Raw genomic sequence first — 20117 nt, forward strand, 5'->3', positions numbered from 1 at the left:
CCAGCTTTGTGAGCCAAAAAATAGAATTTATTTATCTTATTTTTTTTAACAAAAGTATATAAAAGATAAAATTTTCTCTGGCTATTGCTTGAAATCAACTCCATAAAATCTATTGTCATTATTTTTTAGATATTCATGATTTCAGCTTGAATTTCTGTTATCCAAGGGTCATTTAATAGGTTTATTTATTTCCAAGTGAAAGGCCCTTTTGAACAAAAGAATTATCATGATGAATAACTTCTAGGGTTCTCTTACAGTGTGACCAGAGAATACTATTTGCAATATTTTATGTTTTTAATTTATTATTTTCTTTATGATCTAATATATGATCATTTTGTTACTATTCTATTTGTACTTAAGAAGGTATCTATATAATAACATATCTATATAATGTTATCTATACAATCAGGGTGTAAAGTTCCATAATATTATAAGATCTACCTTACTGATTATGTTATTTAGGTCTTTTATATCTGTGGCAGTCAGCTTTCCGTTACTGTAACAAATACCTAAGATAATCAACTTTTAAAAAGAAAAGATTTATGGGGCTGGGGTTGTGGCTTAGTGGTAGAGCACTTGCCTAGCATGTGTGAGGCGCTGGGTCTGATCTTCAGCACCACATAATAAATTTAATTAATAAAATAAATAAATAAATGAAATAAAGGTATTGTGTCCAACTACAACTAAAAAATAGTTAAAAAAAAGAAAAGATTTATTTTGGCTCACAGTTCCAGAGGTTCCAGTTCATTAATGATTGGCCCTATTGCTTTGGACTTGGAGAGGCAGCACACTATTGCAGGGAACAAAGTTGCTCACCTCATGGTCAGAAGTGGAAAAAAAAAGAGGAGATGCTGGGGTACCACTATTCTTTTCAAAAGCACGCTCCCCAATGATCAAAAGACCTCCTACTAGGACCCACCTCTTATAAAGTTTCCACCTTCCCACAGCACCAAGTTGAAGACTTGGTCTTTGACAGATAGGCCTTTGAAGGACATTTACAGTCCAAACTATAACATTCTGCTATAGGTCTTTTATATATTCTTACCAGGTTTTTGTCCATTTGATTTTCTTACACTGAGAAGAGAATATTAAATCTCTTATTGTCACTAGTTCATATTTCTCCTTTTATCTTGTATAAAAGTGGATGCCATTGTTAGGTGCATAATCCTTTTATATCTTTATTGTGGCATTCAGCATTAAAACATGACTATTTTGTAATGTTTAATGCACTTTGATTTAAATTCTACTTGTCTGATATCAAGTCTACACCCTGATTTCTTTGTGTTTTTATTGTCCTCCTCTACCCTTTACATGTTGACCTTCTGAATAACTTATATTTATTATAATTTTTTATGTATGTGTTGTTACATTTACTACCTTTATTTACATGATATTTTCTTTGATATTTTATATGCATTTTTGGTGTTCTTTCCTATATAATGTACCATTTTGCTTCTGTTTTATTTGCTGTTTTTTTAATTATTACATGATGACATGTTTTCTTCCCTTTTTTTAAAAAAAATTGTGTTATTTAGAAGTCTTTATTTTTTCTAATTATTATCACTGCAAAATTAGAGGAGGTTACTACCCATCTCATTCTTTTCCCCTTGTAAGTAGTTTTATCTTTTTGCCTAGAATTTCTGTTTTCTTTATTATTACTAATAATTCAGTAACATAGATGAGCCTCTGAGAAGGTTAGGCACCTGAGAAAGAAACTAAGGCAGACCATTTTTAATCATAAGGCAACTTGATTTCTAGCATGCTTCACAGAAATGCCAGTATTTATTCTCTGACCTTGTCTGTAACGAAAACATAAATAGTATTAAAAAGATAACTTTTGACTCAATTTTTTTTTCTTACCTTCACTGATGAAATTCAATGGGTCTTGTTTTCCTTCTCCTTCTTGTGACTGACCTGGATCCAATGAAGTCTGAGAAAGGCTAACTTCTGCTGACAACTGGTCAAGACTATGGTAACTTTTCCTGTAAAATAAAAACAAAATACTACTTGCATTTTTCTAACAAAAAAGAATTTGTAGAGAATTCTTTAATGGTTTCAAGTTTATTAAATTTCTAGTTAATTTTCTTCCCAATATTTACCCTAAATTTTGTCTTCATCATGACTTTAGTATGATCTCTATTACACTTTCCTTCCTACCCTCTTTGGAGGTATATATGTTTTACTTGTTGCAAAGTAGAAAAGGAAAATAATTTGTCAAATAAATTAAAACCTCACACCATTTTTGATTATTCAGGTGACTAGAAAATGAGAACTTATCATTGAGTTATTTATAATTCTCAAAAAAAGCAGAAAATCTATAGATTATTCTTAATAAAGAAACAAAGTTTGGATAATAATGACCAGTGTTTTAAATAGTTTATAATTCTTCAATATTTTAGTATGATTATAGATGGTTATTAAAAAAAACAAAATTATTAAAAATTCCTATAATTCTGAAGTTTAAAGAATGTGAGTAATAAATAATTAATTTCCTCATTTATATGATATTTTGAGGCCAATTTTTTATTAAGGTAATTAATTAGAAGTGAATTATATTAGAAAATAAGTTCAGTTATAAGTAAAAAGTTAATGAAAGCTTATTATTAACCCTTTTTCATATTTGGCTCTTTAGGATAACATAAACTCAGAACATACATGCAGCTCTGTTAGTTATTCACTTTTCATGTAAAGGGAAAAATTATCAATTCCAAATATATATGATCTATGAAAAGCTCAAATATCTATTTCACAAGGTAGTCAAATCCCATCTAATTTTCTTAAAATATATTTTATGATAATATTTATAGGAAAGCACATATAGTTTTAAATAATCTATTTAATAGATATATTAATACACATAAGAGTAGACTTACAGATTTGAAAAATTTGATATTAAATATCATTTGTATACTTATGCTCATAGGTTATTTTTAGTCAGGACTCAACTCAAAATGAGAAGGAAATGAGAAAATATTCATTCACTAAAACTATAGTGCACATTTTTTAAAAAGGCAGAGCCCAGTTGGGTGCAGTGGCACATGCCTGTAATCTCTATTTCAATATTAAAAATGAAAAGAGCTGGGAATGTGGAACCCTTGGGTTCAATCTGTGGTATAAAAAAAGGGGGATGGAGGCAGAACCCAGTGTATCTACAAAAACAGCAGTTATTTAAAATTGCCTTTGTGCTTATACTCCATCAATTTATTAACATAAAATTTCACAGAATTTCACAGCAATGAGGTATATACAAAAGATATCTGTTTTCTTCACTAAGAAATGAAGAATGAGGTGACAGAATAACTTTACAAGCTTAGAATGTGGTGTTCTCAAGTTATAATATAATGACTTTTCAAATTCTGAGTACAAAAGCACTTAATTATAATTTTTAAAAAATATTTTATTTTTTAGTTATAGTTGGACTCCTTTATTTATTTTTATGTGGTGCTGAGGATCAACCCAGGGCCTCCAACATGCTAGGTAAGCACTCTACCACTGAGCCACAAACCTAGCACTTAATTCTAATTTTTAATTCTGTTATTGCAGGAAACTCAAATAAGGCATATAACACTTTCAAGAGTTACATGATACACAATAAAAATGATACCCAATGTTTACATAGCACTTGCTATATTCTAGGCACTATTACACACACACACACCAAAAAAAAAAAAAAACTTACTTATCTCTAATATAGAAAGAAAAGATTTGGCTTCCTATTTTGTTAGAAACTCTTGTCATAGAATAGCCTTCGCTGAGATAGAATATCTAAATTATACTATAAATATATTACTGAAATTTTCACTTTATTTTCACTAAAGTCATTTCTTTAGCTATTGAGGAAAGCAGAAACAGGAATTTAGTGAGAAATTTTGTTATATTTTATATAATAATAATTTATATATATAATTCATATTATATGATAAATACTTCTTCAAATAATTTTTCTTGCCCAGTAAGTAGAAGTCTTCTTCTTTAAATTGATGGCTTAAAATGAATGTCTGCCACTGATTTTCATCATGAGAAACGTGTTAATATTTTTAAATTAAAAATATCTATAAATATTTACAAACATTAAGTACTCATAAGCAAAAAGACATGGAATTCATTAAATAGTGTTAAATATGGCCTGAGAGTTTGACAGCACATATTTACAATAATCTCCAGGACTGCAGTCATTGGGAGGAAGAAACTATGAAAGTAGCCCCTGAGAAAAGCAATAGGAAATGAGCTTTCTGCATGACTACTGAAGTTCTTTTTAGGATATCACACTTCTGAATCCAAAGTGATTTGGGGACTTTTATACCCTTTAATTTGTCTCAGTAGACAATCCTTGAGTTATAAACTTTACTTAACCCAATACCAATGAATATAGAAATAGAATTTGATATACAATGATCTTTTGAAGCAATAATAAAAATTCCAAGCCAAAATTAAGTACTCTATTCATAATACATTAAGAACAGTAGTTTACAATATCTCCCCTGCTTGAAGATGACTACAAATGCACAATCTGGGAGGAAACTAGTTCAGCTGCTTTCCATGTAACTAAGAAGGGGTTTGGCTTCTACATTCTTACCTGATTTCCACCAAGACTTGCAGCACCATCTGACAACATTTGTTGTCACACAGTAAATTATCCATCTAGGGGAGTTCTATCGTAAAGGTCCACAGCTAAGTCCTATTGTAGAATTTTATACTAATTAACATCACACTGTAAGATTTAAATATAACCCACCAGACATACCAATCCAATTAATAGCTATTTTTATGTCTCAGAATATAATTTTTTAAATATCAGTAGCTTAACCTAATCAAAGTAACAACCCCAAACAGTAAAAGCCATGCATTCTAACTATACAAAAGTTTATATTTTGGTATATGCTATTATACTATTAAATATAATATAAATTAAATTTGTAGGACTTATATGTCATGGGCATTTGGTATACAACAACATATACTATATTCAAAATCTAACTATTTAAATATTTTTAAAACATTCAAATACAAATTCATATACATGAATTTGGATACCAAAAAAAAAAAAAGGAAATTGAGTGACAGGTCTGAATTCATTAGTTAATTTTTCTTACACTTTATATAAATAATCAGAATAATATGAATAATTTGTGTCATTTATTTGTCCAATAGATGTGTTGAGGTCAATAATTTACGTTATCTGATAGTCACAGGAAACAGATGATGCACAGAAAGAGACAAGTATTATCCACATGTGGAATATAAAAACAAATATATGTACACTGTGTATACAGAGGCACATGCAATTACATGGAGAGAGATACACTACTTTTTTACTCCTGTTTTTTTTTCATACAAATAAGTTTAAGAAACAAAAATAATCAATTTTTTTTATAGCAGAATATCTATTTTCTCTAAATCTAGTAAAAATTAATAGAGTGATACCAGAAAAGCCTTCTAGGGAAGGACTATGTGGATCAGTTCAATGCCCACTTTACAAACTAAAATATGTTTGTGGTTTTGGTGTTTAAAGATACCTACTCCAAACATGTTTGAAAGACACACATGGGAAAGAGAATTCCTAATACATCTGAAGTGAAAGCTATTAAGAAAAATTAAAAGCCTAAATAATAGGCCATGAAGGGCTTTTTAAAGCTTATGAATCTCACAATTTTACAGTCTGAGTAACAGGCAAATTGGAAATCAATGATTGAAAGACCCAAAAAAAAAAAAAACAAAAAACAAGTAGAAAACATAAGTATGATGACAAGGATTCTGATCTTTTGGCGTAAGATTAGTTGAGTTAGGCAATACTCTAATGAGGCTATATAACAGATCATCTAACAGGCTCATCCTACCTAGACTTTATGAATATAAAATATTAAGACATAACATATTGGAAACAAAAAAGTAAGCAATTATTCCATGTTGTGTTAGGAGAGCATGCTTTTTATACTTATTTAGTATTGAGATTTTCCTGTAATCCTAATTGTTTTATCAATTTTTAAACATGGTATTGCCATGTTCAAAATAAGGGAGCCAGATCCACTCACACCGGCCTCTGCAGGGCCCAGAAACACAGCAGGCTTGGTCCACCCCTTCCCTGGAGGGGCACATACTCGCTAGAGCCTAGCCTCTGGTGCAGAACCACCCCTTCTGACCAGTTGACTACCGGGGGAGCCAAGATCCAGCCCAGACTGCCCACACCAGCCTATATGGGAATCAGGCTCTCAGTAGGCCCAGTTCACCCCTCCCTAGGTGGGACAGACACCACCAGAGCCTATCCTTTGGCGCAGGACTTCCCCTTCCAACTAGCAGACTACCGCGGGAGGTCAAGGCAAGCGGCCCAGATCCACCCACTCCAACTTAAGCAGGATCCAGATCCAGGATGCAGTAGCATTCATTAAGGGACACCAGCAGGGTCTGTAAGCCCAACATCAAGGTGAGGTACAGACAATATGCACAGGTACTACAAGAACACAGGGAAGAAACTAATATCTCAGATCCACTCTGCAAGAAAGGAAGACATAGACACCATGAAAAACAAGGGAGGAAAGTACCCCAAACAAACCAGGACACTCTAATAACAGAACCCATGGACAGCGACGTTGATGAGATGTCAGAGAAGCAGTTCAGAAAGTTCATAATTAAAATGATCAGTGAATTAAAGAAGACCTAAATGAGCAAATACAAGCAAAGATTGATCACTCCAACAGTGAGATAAGAGAGCAAATACAGGTAGCAAAAGATTACTTCAAGAGAGAGATACTCTGAAAAAAAAACAAAAAACAGTCAAATCCTTGAAATGAAGGATACAATAAATCAAATAAAAAACTCAATAGAAAGCATAACCAATAGACTATCTCACTTGGAAGAAAGAATGTCAGATAATGAAGACAAAGTATATAATCTGGAAAATAAAGTTGATCACACAATGAAGATAGTTAGAAACCATGAACAGAACATCCAAGAATTATAGGACAGCATCAAAAGACCAAATCTAAGAGTTATTGGGATAGAGGTAGGCACAGAGTTTCAAACCAAAGGAATGTACAATCTCTTCAATGAGATAATATCGGAAAATTTCCCATGCATGAAGAACAAATTGGAAAACCAAATACAAGAGGCTCACAGGACAGCGCATGTACAAAATTACAACAGATCTACACCTAGGCACATTATAATGAAAATGCCTAGCATACAGAATAAGGACAGAATCTTAAAAGTTACAAGAGAGAGGAATCAGATCACATACAAGGGGAGACCAATTCGTATCTCAGCAGATTTTTCAACCCAGACCCTCAAAGCCAGGAGATCGTGGAACAACATATACCAAGCTCTGAAAGAAAATGGATGCCAACCAAGAATCTTATATCCAGCAAAACTAAGCTTTAGGTTTGATAATGAAATAAAAACCTTCCCTAATAAACAAAAGTTAAAAGAATTTACAACTAGAAAATGTGCACTACAGAACATCCTCAGCAAAATACTTCAAGAAGAGGAAATGAAAAACAATGATGATAATCAGCAGAGGGAGGGATTATTAAAGCAAAATCTAATCAGAAGAGAAACCAAGTCATGTTAAATACCAAAAATAAATAAAAATGGCTGGGAATACAAATCATATCTCAATAATAGCCCTGAATGTTAATGGCCTAAATATGTCAATCAAAAGACATAGACTAGCAGATCGGATTTAAAAAAAAAAAAAAAAAAAGCCCCAACAATATGCTGCCTCCAAAAGACTCATTTCATGGAAAAAGACATTCACAGATTGAAGGTTAAGGGTTGGGAAAATCATATCACTCACATGGACTGTGGAAGCAAGTTTCCATCCTCATATCAAATAAAGTAGACTTCAAAGTAAAGTCAATCAAAAAGAATAAAGAAGGACACTACATACTGCTCAAGGGAACCTTACACCAACAAGACTTAACAATTATAAATATATATGCCCCAAACAGAGCAGCTATGTTCATCAAACAAGCTCTTCTCAAGTTCAAGAGTCAAACAAACCACAAAACAATAATTTTGGGTGACTTTAACACACCTCCTTCATCACTAGATAGATCTTCCAAACAAAAGTTGAACAAAGAAACTATAAAACTCAATAATACAATCAATAACTTAGACTTAACTGACATATATAGAATAGTCTATCCTTCAATGAGAGAATATACTTTCTTCTCAGTAGCACGTGGATTCTTCTCTAAAATAGACCATATACTATACCACAAAGCAACTCTTAACAAATATAAAAAAAAGTAGAGATACTACCCTGCATTCTATTAGATCATAATGGAATGAAATTAGAAATCAATGATAAAATAAGAAATAAAAGCCACTCCAACACCTGGAGACTAAATAGTATGCTACTGAATGAACAATGCGTTGCAGAAGACATCAAGGAGGAGATTAAAAAGTTTTTAGAGGTGAATTAGAACATAGATGCTTCATATTGAAATCTTAGGGACACTATGAAAGCAGTTCTAAGAGGAAAGTTCATTGTGTCAAGTTCATTCCTTAAAAGAAGAAAAAGTCAACAAATAAATGACTTAACACTACATCTCAAAGCCCTGGAAAAAGAACAAATCAATACCAAAAACAGCAGAAGACAGGAAATAATTAAAATCAGAGCTGAAATCAATGAAATTGAAACAAAAGAAACAACTGAAAAAACTGACAGAGCAAAAAATTGGTTCTTTGAAAAAATAAATAAAATTGACAGACCCTTAGCTATGCTAACAAAGAAAAGGAGAGAGAAAACTCAAATTATTAACATACTTGATGAAAAAGGAAATATCACAACAGATACTACAGAAATACAGAGGATAATTAGAAATTATTTTGAAAACTTATACTGTAATAAAATAGAAAATATCAAAGGCATTGACAAATTTCTAGAGTCATAATTTGCCCAAATTGAATCAGGATGATATACACAATTTAAACAGATCAATTTCAAGTGACGAAATAGCAGATGCCATCAAAAGTCTACCAACTAAGAAAAGCCCAGGACCGGATGGATACACAGTCGAGTTCTACAAGACCTTTAAAGAAGAACTAATACCAATACTCTCCAATTTATTTCAGGAAATAGAAAAAGAGGCAGCACTTCCAAACTCTTTCTATGAGGGCAATGTCAGTCTGATTCCAAAACCAGGCAAAGACACATCAAAAAAAAAGAAAACTTCAGATCAATATCTCTAATGAACATAGATGCAAAAATTCTCAATAAAATTCTGGCAAATTGAATACAAAAAATTATCAAATATATCATGCACCATGATCAAGTGAGATTCATCCCAGGGATGCAAGGTTGGTTCAACATACGAAAATCAATAAATGTAATTCATCACATCAATAAACTTAAAGATAAGAGTCATATGATCATCTCAATAGATGCAGAAAAAGCATTTGACAAAATACAGCACCCTTTTATGTTCAAAACACTAGAAAATCTAGGGATAACAGGAACATAGTTCAATATCATAAAGGCATCTATGCTAAGCCCCAGGCCAGCATCATTCTAGATGGAGAAAAATTGAAGGCATTCCCTCTAAAAACTGGAACAAGACAGGGATGCCCTCTTTCACCACTTCTATTTAACACAGTTCTTGAAACACTGGCCAGAACAATTAGAGAGATGAAAGAAATTAAAGGGATATACATAGGAAAAGAAGAACTCAAATTCGCACTATTTGCTGATGATATGATTCTATACCTGGAAGACCCTAAAAGTTCCACCAGAAAACTTATAGAACTAGTAAATGAATTCAGAAAAGCAGCAGGATATAAAATCAACACCCATAAATCAAAAGATTTCTGTATATCAGTGACAAATCCTCAGAAAGGGAAATGAGGAAAACTACCCCATTCTCAATAGCCTCAAAAAAAAAATAAATAAAATATTTGGGAACCAACAAAAGAGGTGAAAGATCTATATAATGAAAATTATAGAACCCTAAAGAAAGAAATCAAAGAATACCTTAGAAGATGGAAAGATTTACCTTGCTCTTGGACAGGAAGAATTAATATTATCAAAATGACCATTCTTCCAAAAACACTATACAGATTTAATGCAATTCTGATCAAAATCCCAATGACATTCCTCATAGAAATAGAAAAAGCAATCATGAAATTCATCTGGAAAAATAAGAGAGCCAGAATAGCTAAAGCAATCCTTAGCAGGAAGAGTGAAGCTGGTGGCATCACTATACCAGACCTTTAACTATATACTACAGAGCAACAGTAACAAAAACAGCATGGTATTGGCACCAAAACAGTCCGGTAGACCAATGGTACAGAATAAAGGACACAGAGACTGACCCACAAACTGCAATTATCTTATATTAGACAAAGGTGCCAAGAACATGCATTGGAGAAAAGATAGCCTCTTCAATGAATGGTGCTGGGAAAACTGGAAATCCATATACAACAAAATGAAATTAAATCCCCATCTCTCACCTTGCACAAAACTCAACTCAAAATGGATCAAGGACTTAGGAATACAACCAGAGACCCTGTGTCTAATAGAAGAAAAAGTAGGCCCTAATCTCCATCATGTGGGATTAGGCCCCAACCTCCTTAATAAGGTGTAAGAATTAAAATAAAGAATCAATAAATAGGATGGACCCAAACTAAAAAGTTTCTTCTTGGCAAAAGAAACATTCTGTGATGTAAATAGACAGCCTACATCTAGGGAGCAAATCTTTACCCCTCACACATCACATAGAGCACTAATCTCTAGGGTATATAAGGAACTCAAAAAGCTAAACACCAAAAATAACAAATAACCCAATAAATGGGCCAAGGACCTGAAGAGACACTTCTCAGAAGATGATGTACAATCAATCAACAAATACATGAAAAAATGTTCATCATCACTAGCAATTAGAGAAATGCAAATCAAAACCACTCTTAAGATTTCATCTCATTCCAGTCAGAATGGCAGCTATTATGCACTCAAACAACAATAAGTGTTAGCGAAGATGTGGGGAAAAAGGTACACTCATACCCTGCTGATAGGACTGCAAACTGGTGTAGCCAATATGGAAAGCAGTATGGAGATTTCTTGGAAAATTGGGAATGGAACCACCATATGAGCCAGCTATTCCTCTCCTCAGTCTATAACCAAAAAATTTAAAAACAGCATATTACAGGGACACAGCCACATCAATGTTTATAGTACCACAATTCACAATAGCTAAACTGTGGAACCAACCTAGATGCCCTTTAATAGGATAAAAGAAATGTGGCATATATAAACAATGGAATGTTACTTAGCAATAAAAGAGAATAAAATCAAGGCACTTGCATATAAATGGATAAAGTTAGAGAAGATAATGCTAAGTGAAGTTAGCCAATCCCAAAAAAACCAAATGCCAAATGTTTTCTTTGATATAAGGAGGCTGATTCATATTGGGATAGGGAGCAAGAGCATGGGAGGAATAGATGAACTCTAGATAGGGCAGAGGGTTTGGAGAGGAAGGGAGGGGTATGGAGTTATTAATGAAGGTGGAATGGGATGTTCATTATTATCCAAAGTACAGGTATGAAGACACAAATTGGTGTCAATATACTGTGTCTACAACCAGAGATATGAAAAATTGTGCTCTATATGTGTAATTAGATTGTAATACATTCTGCTGTGATATATAAATTAAAAAAAAATAAGGGAAAAGATATAAAACCACCCTGGATAATCATGCCAGGTCTAGGTAATCAAGAAATAAACTGGAAATCATGTTTTAAAAGTTTTGTAACCAGCATAGCAAATGGAAATTTTGAAAGAAATCATAAGTAGGTAACAACAGAGATCACTCCATAAGGAGGTGACAACATAATCAAGATACCTAATAGTTCAATTTAAGAAATGTAAACAAACCAACAAATTCATTAAATAGAACAGTACAGTACACTACTAAATTACATAAATAGGAGGCCATTAGTTTTAGGCTATGTCACTATGCTGAGTTCCCAGTAACAAACTGCAATCTAATACATAAACAAATTGAAACCTAATTTAGGTGTGTGCATGTGTGTGAATGTGTGTAAAAAATGCTATGAACTGATGAAACCTATTCAAGAGCATATTTGTTTTTTAACAAAGCGCCAAACTTCAGCCAATCACAGGCAGTCAACTCATCACACCACACCCAAATAAGAGAAACACATCATCACACTATGCCCAAACAAGGCAGAAGCTTAGCTGTAGCCTATCATATAATTTCTCTACTCTGCTTCCTATTCAGCCTATACAACAAGCTTGCTGCTTCTACTGCTGGATGGAATGCCTGAACCCTTTCTGGTTCTATGTACTGCCTAATTTGCGAAATGTTCTTTGCTGTTACAGAGTTCAATTTGTTCAAATTTTTGCTTTTAACATTTTATTTCTTCTTAAAGTTGTCTTGGGGTAGTTGGTAGAATAAAGTTACAGAGCTCTCAGAGGAAAAGCTATATACCTATTCATCATAGAAAAAAAATCTACTAGCATTAAGACTGTAACAAATTATAGGGTCAGTTTCTCCAAATTACCAACACAGCTAATATTTTTATTTAAAAGGTTTTAGATACCACCTCTATAATTTGTAGGTTTTCAATAATTATTGGTTGAATTTATTTAAGATGCTGGTCAAATTAAAAGGAATTAATGATCAGATAGTTCAAGAATCTTGGCTCAAATTATAAATTTGAGGAGAGCAAAAACTATAACCTGATGAAAAGCTACAATTAGTTTCAAACAGGATTTATGAAGAATCTCTCTAGTCTAAAAATCCAAGCTTCCATTTTTAAATGACACAATTGGGATTATCTATTCAGAACAACTGGGATTTGCTGGTCATTTTTTATGTAAAACTCAGAAAGGAGAGTCTGGAACTTTAGGTGGTTGTTCTACATTGTTTTACATGGAAAATACAGAGTTATATTAGAGACAATGATGATACAGAGTATATAAAGATTCACTAAGAAGCAATTAAGGGCCAGATAATTTTTTGCCTCATTTGATGCTTAAAATTCTGTTAAACAGGCATTATCTCCAGTAATACATGCAGAGAAGGAAAAGGATAAGAGAAAGTACTGCTGTGTTACACAGCAATAAGAGGCAGATATAGCTTAACAAATACTGACTAAACTCTAGGCCCAGTGATCTCTGTACCCTCTCCATCTGTACAATTTTTGTTCAGGAATATTAGTTTGGAAAAAGGGCCATCCAAAAGCAGTGCCAACATCTAAGGGCAGGTTAGATTAAATGATGATGCTAGAAGGGAAGAGAATCTCCTCTTAAGCTAATGGATTAACTAAATCAAGAATCATAAAATCTAGATCCATGCTTACCAACCAACAGGCAGTTTATCTGCCTTCTTTCTTGAGACTGCAATTACTTTTGCTGCAGCTATACTACTTCATAAAAACCAGTCATTTACACATGCAGAGGTAAACTAGAAATTAAAAAAAAAACCAAAAACATCTAGAGAGTCTTTATAGGCCCTTTGATAGGCAACTTTGCAGGTAGGAAAGGGCACACGTCTTCTGGAAAAAATATTTACTTCCTTCTCTTTAACATAACAATATGAATATTACAATTAAAAGGCACAGTTTTTGATATGGGCATGGTGGCATATTATTAGGTTTATAATTCCAGTAACACAGAAGGCTGAGGCAGGAGGTTTGAAAGTTCAGGGTCAGCCACAGCTCAAATTAGTGAGATCCTCAGCAACTCAGCAAGGCCCTATCTCGGAATTAAAAATAAATAAATAAATGAGGACCGAAGATATAGCTCAATGGTAAAGCACCCCAGCGCTGGGTTCAACTGCAGTACCAAAAAAAGGCAGTCTTTTAACTTATCAAGATTATATTTAATATCATAATTTCACATTAAAAAAGCAAAAATATCTCATGTGTTATATATAAAATATACCAAATACTGCTATAAATTCTATTTTTCAATCACAAATTAGAAATAAAATATTTTCTATTAATTAAATATGCCACAGAAAGGTAAAATCATACACAATCATATTCTAGTCATTCAAAACTTTTATAAGAGTATATAAACTAGATCCTAATCTACAAAATATCCAAAGTCAATACCTTGAATTATACTAGGAAATAGATGTAATATTTGAAGAGTACTACTGATTTATTTTGCAATTATCTGGTTCAAGAAGGGTATGGCTCTAACAGCAAAAACTAAAATCAAGAACTCCAGAGAGAAACAGAGAAAAAACAGAGATAAGGAGAAAGGGGGGGAGAGAAGAAGAGAAAGAAGGGAAGGAAGAAGGAAAATGAGAAAAGTGATAGAGAAAAGGGAAAAAAGCAACACATGGGGATAGGAGGGAAGGATTTCAGAGAAAATAATCAGAAAATTAACTAAAGACAAAAACCACAGTGAAACAAATGATTAAGATAGAAAAGTGGCTAATAGCCAAAAGAAGATAATACACTTAGTGATTTTTCAAAATGAAGATTACCTACAATTTGTAGCTCATTTAATATTAAGATACTATGACTAAAAGAAATAGTCCTGAACTATCAAGGCAAAGAAATAAGAAAAGGGTCTCTGGCCCATAGGTAGTCATTATATTTTTTATAGCTTCTAAAATTAAATTTACTGAAAATGAACATAACACTTTCAGACCCACCAAGAACAAGTATATATCTTACTATCCTTTCATGAGGTGCAGTCTTATGTCTTTTAACAAGCAGGAAAATTAATTCTAAGCAAATATAACACCAAAGCTAGAATTAAAAACTAAATGGTTCATTAAACATAAGCTCATAGATGTAACCAAAGGACTGGCTAAAAATTTAACAGAAGAAGCAGATAGCTGGTCCAATAATACCACATGAGAATTTCTCAGATGTTTTACTTCCCCAGGGTGCCTTGGCTTCAAAATGTTAATATATCAACTGTCTAACTTTACCAAACTAGACCTAAAGCCTATCTTTGCTCTAAGCTAGTAATAAATTCAGAATAACTGAGACACCAAAGTGGAGAGCCACATGTTTTGGTACAACTGAATTTGTAATTAGTTGGAAAAAAAGGTGTTACACTTACTCATACCACTGTTTATTGTGTTTTCGGTAAAGCAACGTATCCAAGGCAACAGCATTGACATCCAGAGCTCCTGGGGAAGGCCACTGGTTGGTGAGGTGGGCAGTTAACTCTTGTCTTGATCTTAAATCATTATTCTTTAGCACAGTCCTGTGAATATTAAGATGGTGAGTGCTTTTGTCTTCACTGTTACAATGGCAGAGGAACCTAATGATATCAATTTAGGTCCCCAAAATTCATCTTTTAAAAGTGGTATGTTAATAGATTGTGAACAAAACTACAGCAAGACTGGCTGGGACTATGGCTGTTTTGTCTTCTGCAGTATATGCTTTATTTTCTTTCTCTGCTGATTACAATAAATCACTACTATTGAAACTCAGACTTTCTATATTTTCCACAGAGATTATTACTAAAAGACTAAAGGACCAAAGAAGCATTTTACATCATAACTAAAATACAATGGTGATAGCCTAAAGATACAAGCTATTTGGTGCCATTTAAAACATTTAAGATTTCAAGTGTATGATTTTTCTGGCTTCAAAACTCAGAAACGACCTCCAAAAGTAATTTAACTCAAATAAGCAAAAAGCAATTAAAATGAATTTTAGAAGAAAGGTTGCAGGGCTGGGTATACAGAGTTGGTAGAGCGTTTGCCTCGCATGCACAAAGCCCTGGGTTCAATCCTCAGCACCACCACCAAAAAAAAAAAGAAAGGGTACAGAAAAATACAAAATAAAAAATCCATGAGATTCCCATAACTGTTTTTGATGGATATAAATCTTCATGAATTTGATTAAACCAGTGACAGCTGCAGTGAACAATATAAGCCACTGGACATATTCCAACTACAGAATAAAGCCATCATAACAATTTGTGGTTTTATTTTTTGTTTGTTTCCTTCCTTTAATTTTTGTAGAAATGTTATTGTGAATAACAACTTACAAAACAATTATCTTTTTGCTAAAATTTCAACTGTATGAACCAAGTGATCATCTTCATGAAACAAATTCAACGTTTAAGTTTATGGTTAAAGAAGATTTAAAAGTAGAGATCTGCTGTATGTCTACAGAGCCTTAAAAATTATCTTGGCAATGCACATCCTCAGACAGGAGTCCATGACCTTAGTGTGCCAAGGTTTGGAACCATCAAGTCAGAAGCAAGTAAGTCATTTGTGTTTGCCAACAACTTCTACAGACAATAGTCCTGTGTTGGGAGGCAAGAGAGGGGAGGAAATGAGGTCCTGACAGAACAATTCTGCACTTAGGAAAATCAACCGGCATATCCCCTCTAACTTAACAGTGATTCTAAAAGAATTACCATTTTTACATGTCTCAACCAGGCCATAGGCAAATATTTAGGATTTTTCACAATCTGTATATGTTGAAAAATATTTGTCCTATAATGTCCACCAAAAAACATCTAATATAAGCACTAGACTCTCAAAATGTAATAAGTAAAATAGGCAAAGTCAGTGATAATGTATCCCATGAAGATAATCTTTTGGTTAGTTGCCACAATTTCCTTGTACTAGAATATAAATGAAAAATTCAGAAAAGATCTTTAAAGGTATTTTAACCTTGTTTTTAAAATGAAAACAGCAAAGTTTTAAAGTAATTTTAAGATTGATATAGAAATCATGTAAAGCAGAACTGAGGATTATTGGCAAGATAACCTATTATAATAAACTATCATTATTTTTGGTTTTCTTAGTAGATTTTTCTCTTACATATTCCCTTTCTTGGGGTTTCTAGTGAACATCATCACTAGAAAACTCAACTTCAAAGTCCTAACTGAGCAGGATGTGAGACAAGCAAATGTGCATGTGTGAGGTAAGGACACTGGTAGAACTCTTGTTAATAAGCAACTGAACAATTTCTAATATATAAAATATTCTTTCTGAAAAATTGAGAAATTTTACACCTCATAAAATAGAAGAAAAAACTAAAATTTCACCAAAGTTTTTTCACAACACTTGTCCATAGAGAATTTTTGCCTAATGACAGGTTAAGGTATGTCTTTAGACCTCTGTTCTTAGAAATCCTGTTTTCTATGGACAGTTGTCCGATCCTCTGAAACAGGAGATGAGACATTTCAGTGCACAGGATAGGTGTAGTTTCTGTTCATCTTTTTTCCTTCTTTTGTGAGGAATCTGGAGACAGGAAATCCGGGCACTTGCCTTGCCACTATGAAGAGGAAGTGTTCCTGGAGAATCCTTGCATAAGGCCCTTTCTTTCACCACTCCTGTATACTCCAGTACACTATGGGACAGGCAAATGAATTAAGTTAGGTTGAAAAATCCCATCCCTGGATTTTATCTTGACTAGAGCTAGTAAAAGGACAGTAATTCATTCACTTGAGCAGTGGGGCTCTGACCAGAGTGTCTGAGCATAGAGACCTCCCCATAGTCCCTATTTCCAGCCCCTGGGAGTAGCTTTTCCTTCCAGATTTATTTCTCCAGTCATTTATCTATTCTGTGAGTTGCTGATATCTTTTTAAAGAATTCTACTTGTACTAAAGAGTTGATTGTGATTGGCTGGAATCAAAGAATCCTACCACTTACCTTAGAACCAGGAAAATATACTCTTTGAATATCAAGACCTATTCAAACTGATTCAAATAACCCTAATATGAGGCTGACGATATTTTTCTTATTTGTTCCAGCTTAAAATGGATTTACTTTAAATTACTCAACAATTGTTATCACATAATGGTATTAAGTCAGTGGTAAAGGTAAAAATATATAATGTTTGGCATTTTACTTTAATTGAAACTCTAACTGAAGTTAGTCAGCAACTCTAAAAACATGGAACTATTTTATATGTGATAGATTCTACTAATCATTCATCTATGATATAAATCATAGATTTACTATTCTCTCATTGAGGTAAAGATTCTACAGAAAGTTCCACTCAAGGAAAATTGTTTAATTGCCTAAGAAAGTAATAATAATACAGTCATCACAGTTAATTTTAATAACTTTCATGTGGTATGTACCTCTAAATTTCTAGTAATTAATTTCTTTTTAGATTCTCAAGATAAATTATTCAGGAATTTGGTCCCTCAAAATAACATAATTGACTTTTCAAAAATAATTTAAAGAAAGATTTTATGGATTTTAAGCTAGATATAACTCCATCAAGTCTTTCTTTGAGGCAGTTTCTGACACTTTTAATGCTAAAATAGAGCTCATAGTAAGTTGCAAGGCTGCCTTATTAGCGATAATGATTAAAAACTCAGGTTTATTTATATGCCCAAAATATATCATCTCCTTGCCTTTACTCCTCCACCATTAATAATATCCCTACTATATTCCAAAGGATCCAAACTCTATCCATCTCTCAAGATCCATTTAATTTTCTACCTCTTACATAAAGACCTTCAGACCACAGTGATACCACCTTTATTGCTTTGCAGTCTCATAAAATTTAATAATCAATTATTTTAAGGTAGGAGTGTAGATATATGGTAGAACACTTGCTTAGCATGCATCAGTGTCTATCCCAGCATGAAAATACAAACAAAAAATAAAAAATAAATTATTCTAATGATTTAGTCTGTCCTTTGGTTCTTCTCCTTTGATTATGAGCTACTTTGGAATAGCAGCTTTATTTAATATTTATTTATTGAGATGATTAACATAATATTAAGAGTCTTCTAAAAATATTTGTAACTTTGGGCTGGGGGTATGGCTCAGTGATGCAGTACTTGCCTGGCAGGCATAGGGCCCCAGGTTTGAACCCCAGCACCAAAAAAATACAAATCAATTAAAAATCTACTTACTAAAATTTATTAAAGAATCAGCAGATTTTCTAACAAAGAAGAAAACTGGTAAACAGTATTGTATTGCCTCTATATACAATTCACATGACCACTAAATGAAAACTATTTATTTCAGCTTGACATTTCCCATGGATTCCATCTGACTTTGTTTTTGTTTGTTTTAGTACTGGGGATTAAATCCAGGAGTGCTTTACCACTGAGCTACATCCCCAGTCCTTTTTATTTTTCACTTTGAGAGAGGGTCTTGCTAAGTAACTGAGGGTCTTGCTAAATTGTTGAGGCTGACCTTGAACTTGCCACCCTTCTGCCTCAGTCTCCTGAGTCACTGATTATAGGCTGGCTGACTTTGTATACACCACTTCATAATAAAAGTTAAGATCAAGGGCTCTAGATTAGTGGTAGTACCACCCCTCAGTTATGTGGCTTTGAGTTTTTAATCTGAGAATCCGCATCTCTGGATGACAACTACCTACCTCATGAAATTATTATAAAGGTTATTAAATTAGTTAAAACATACAAAGTACTTTAGAGTGGTGTATTACTTTTTTTCAGTACTTAATCACAATTTAAAAGGCTTTTATGTTTAATTTTCTATACTTGGGATTAAACTCAAGGTAGTTCTACCACTGAGTTACATCCGCAGACTTTTTATTTTTGAGACAGGGTCTCACCAAGTTGCTGAGGGGGACCTCAAATTTACAATCTCCTCTTTAAACTCCCAAGTTGTTTGTTTCTCTTTCGTGGCTCCTTTCCATCCACTTGGTCCTTTAAATGGTGTTCTCAACAACTCCCACCAATTTGTTCTCAAAGTCTTCAGTTTCTCTATAAATACAGAGTACTCTGGCTTTAAAAATGAGATCCTACATTCTTCTGAGTCCACAGCACTATGCTCACTATTTAAATGAAAGAAAATAAAATATTTCCACAATTTGGTCTCTTCTCTTTCTTTTAGAAAGTAGGCTTTTATCTATAGTTATTTTTAAGCCCTCTTAAAAGATCTAGAAATCTATACTCTAGACTTTGATAATATCCCTTAGAGCAATTGTGTCCCTCATAATGAGTGTTTTGGAAACCTCATTCCAAATGCAACATTGTTTTGAAGTGGAATCTAATGAGAGGTAATTTAGGTCATGAGGGTTCCTCCCTCCTAGATTAATGGATGAATCCACTCATTGATTACTCAAAGTGCTGGGGGCTTTGAGTTAGGTCTCTTGTTTGCTCTCACTCTCTTGTTCTTTTGCCTTCCTTCATGGGATGACACAGCAGGAAGGCTCTGGAAAAATGCCTCTGCTGTGCTCTT

At 33.2% G+C, this 20117-nt stretch overlaps 1 protein-coding gene across 2 annotated transcripts in view; it reads right to left on the reverse strand.

Annotated features, from left to right (window-relative positions):
• The window catches only part of Rundc3b (RUN domain containing 3B), a 152361-nt gene that overhangs the window by 12449 nt on the left and 119795 nt on the right, over positions 1-20117 (reverse strand). Inside the window, exons 9-10 of one of the 2 annotated variants that reach the window (XM_027956115.3) lie at positions 15041-15187; positions 1861-1982 (exon numbers count right to left, since the gene is read on the reverse strand). In XM_027956115.3, the coding sequence (XP_027811916.1) occupies positions 1861-1982; positions 15041-15187 (269 nt within the window). The remainder of the gene's footprint in view (positions 1-1860; positions 1983-15040; positions 15188-20117) is intronic. The other variant, XM_027956116.3, reaches the window with a different exon arrangement.

This window comes from Marmota flaviventris, chromosome 1, assembly GCF_047511675.1.
Source record: "Marmota flaviventris isolate mMarFla1 chromosome 1, mMarFla1.hap1, whole genome shotgun sequence".
In the NCBI taxonomy this organism is placed as follows: domain Eukaryota; kingdom Metazoa; phylum Chordata; class Mammalia; order Rodentia; family Sciuridae; genus Marmota; species Marmota flaviventris.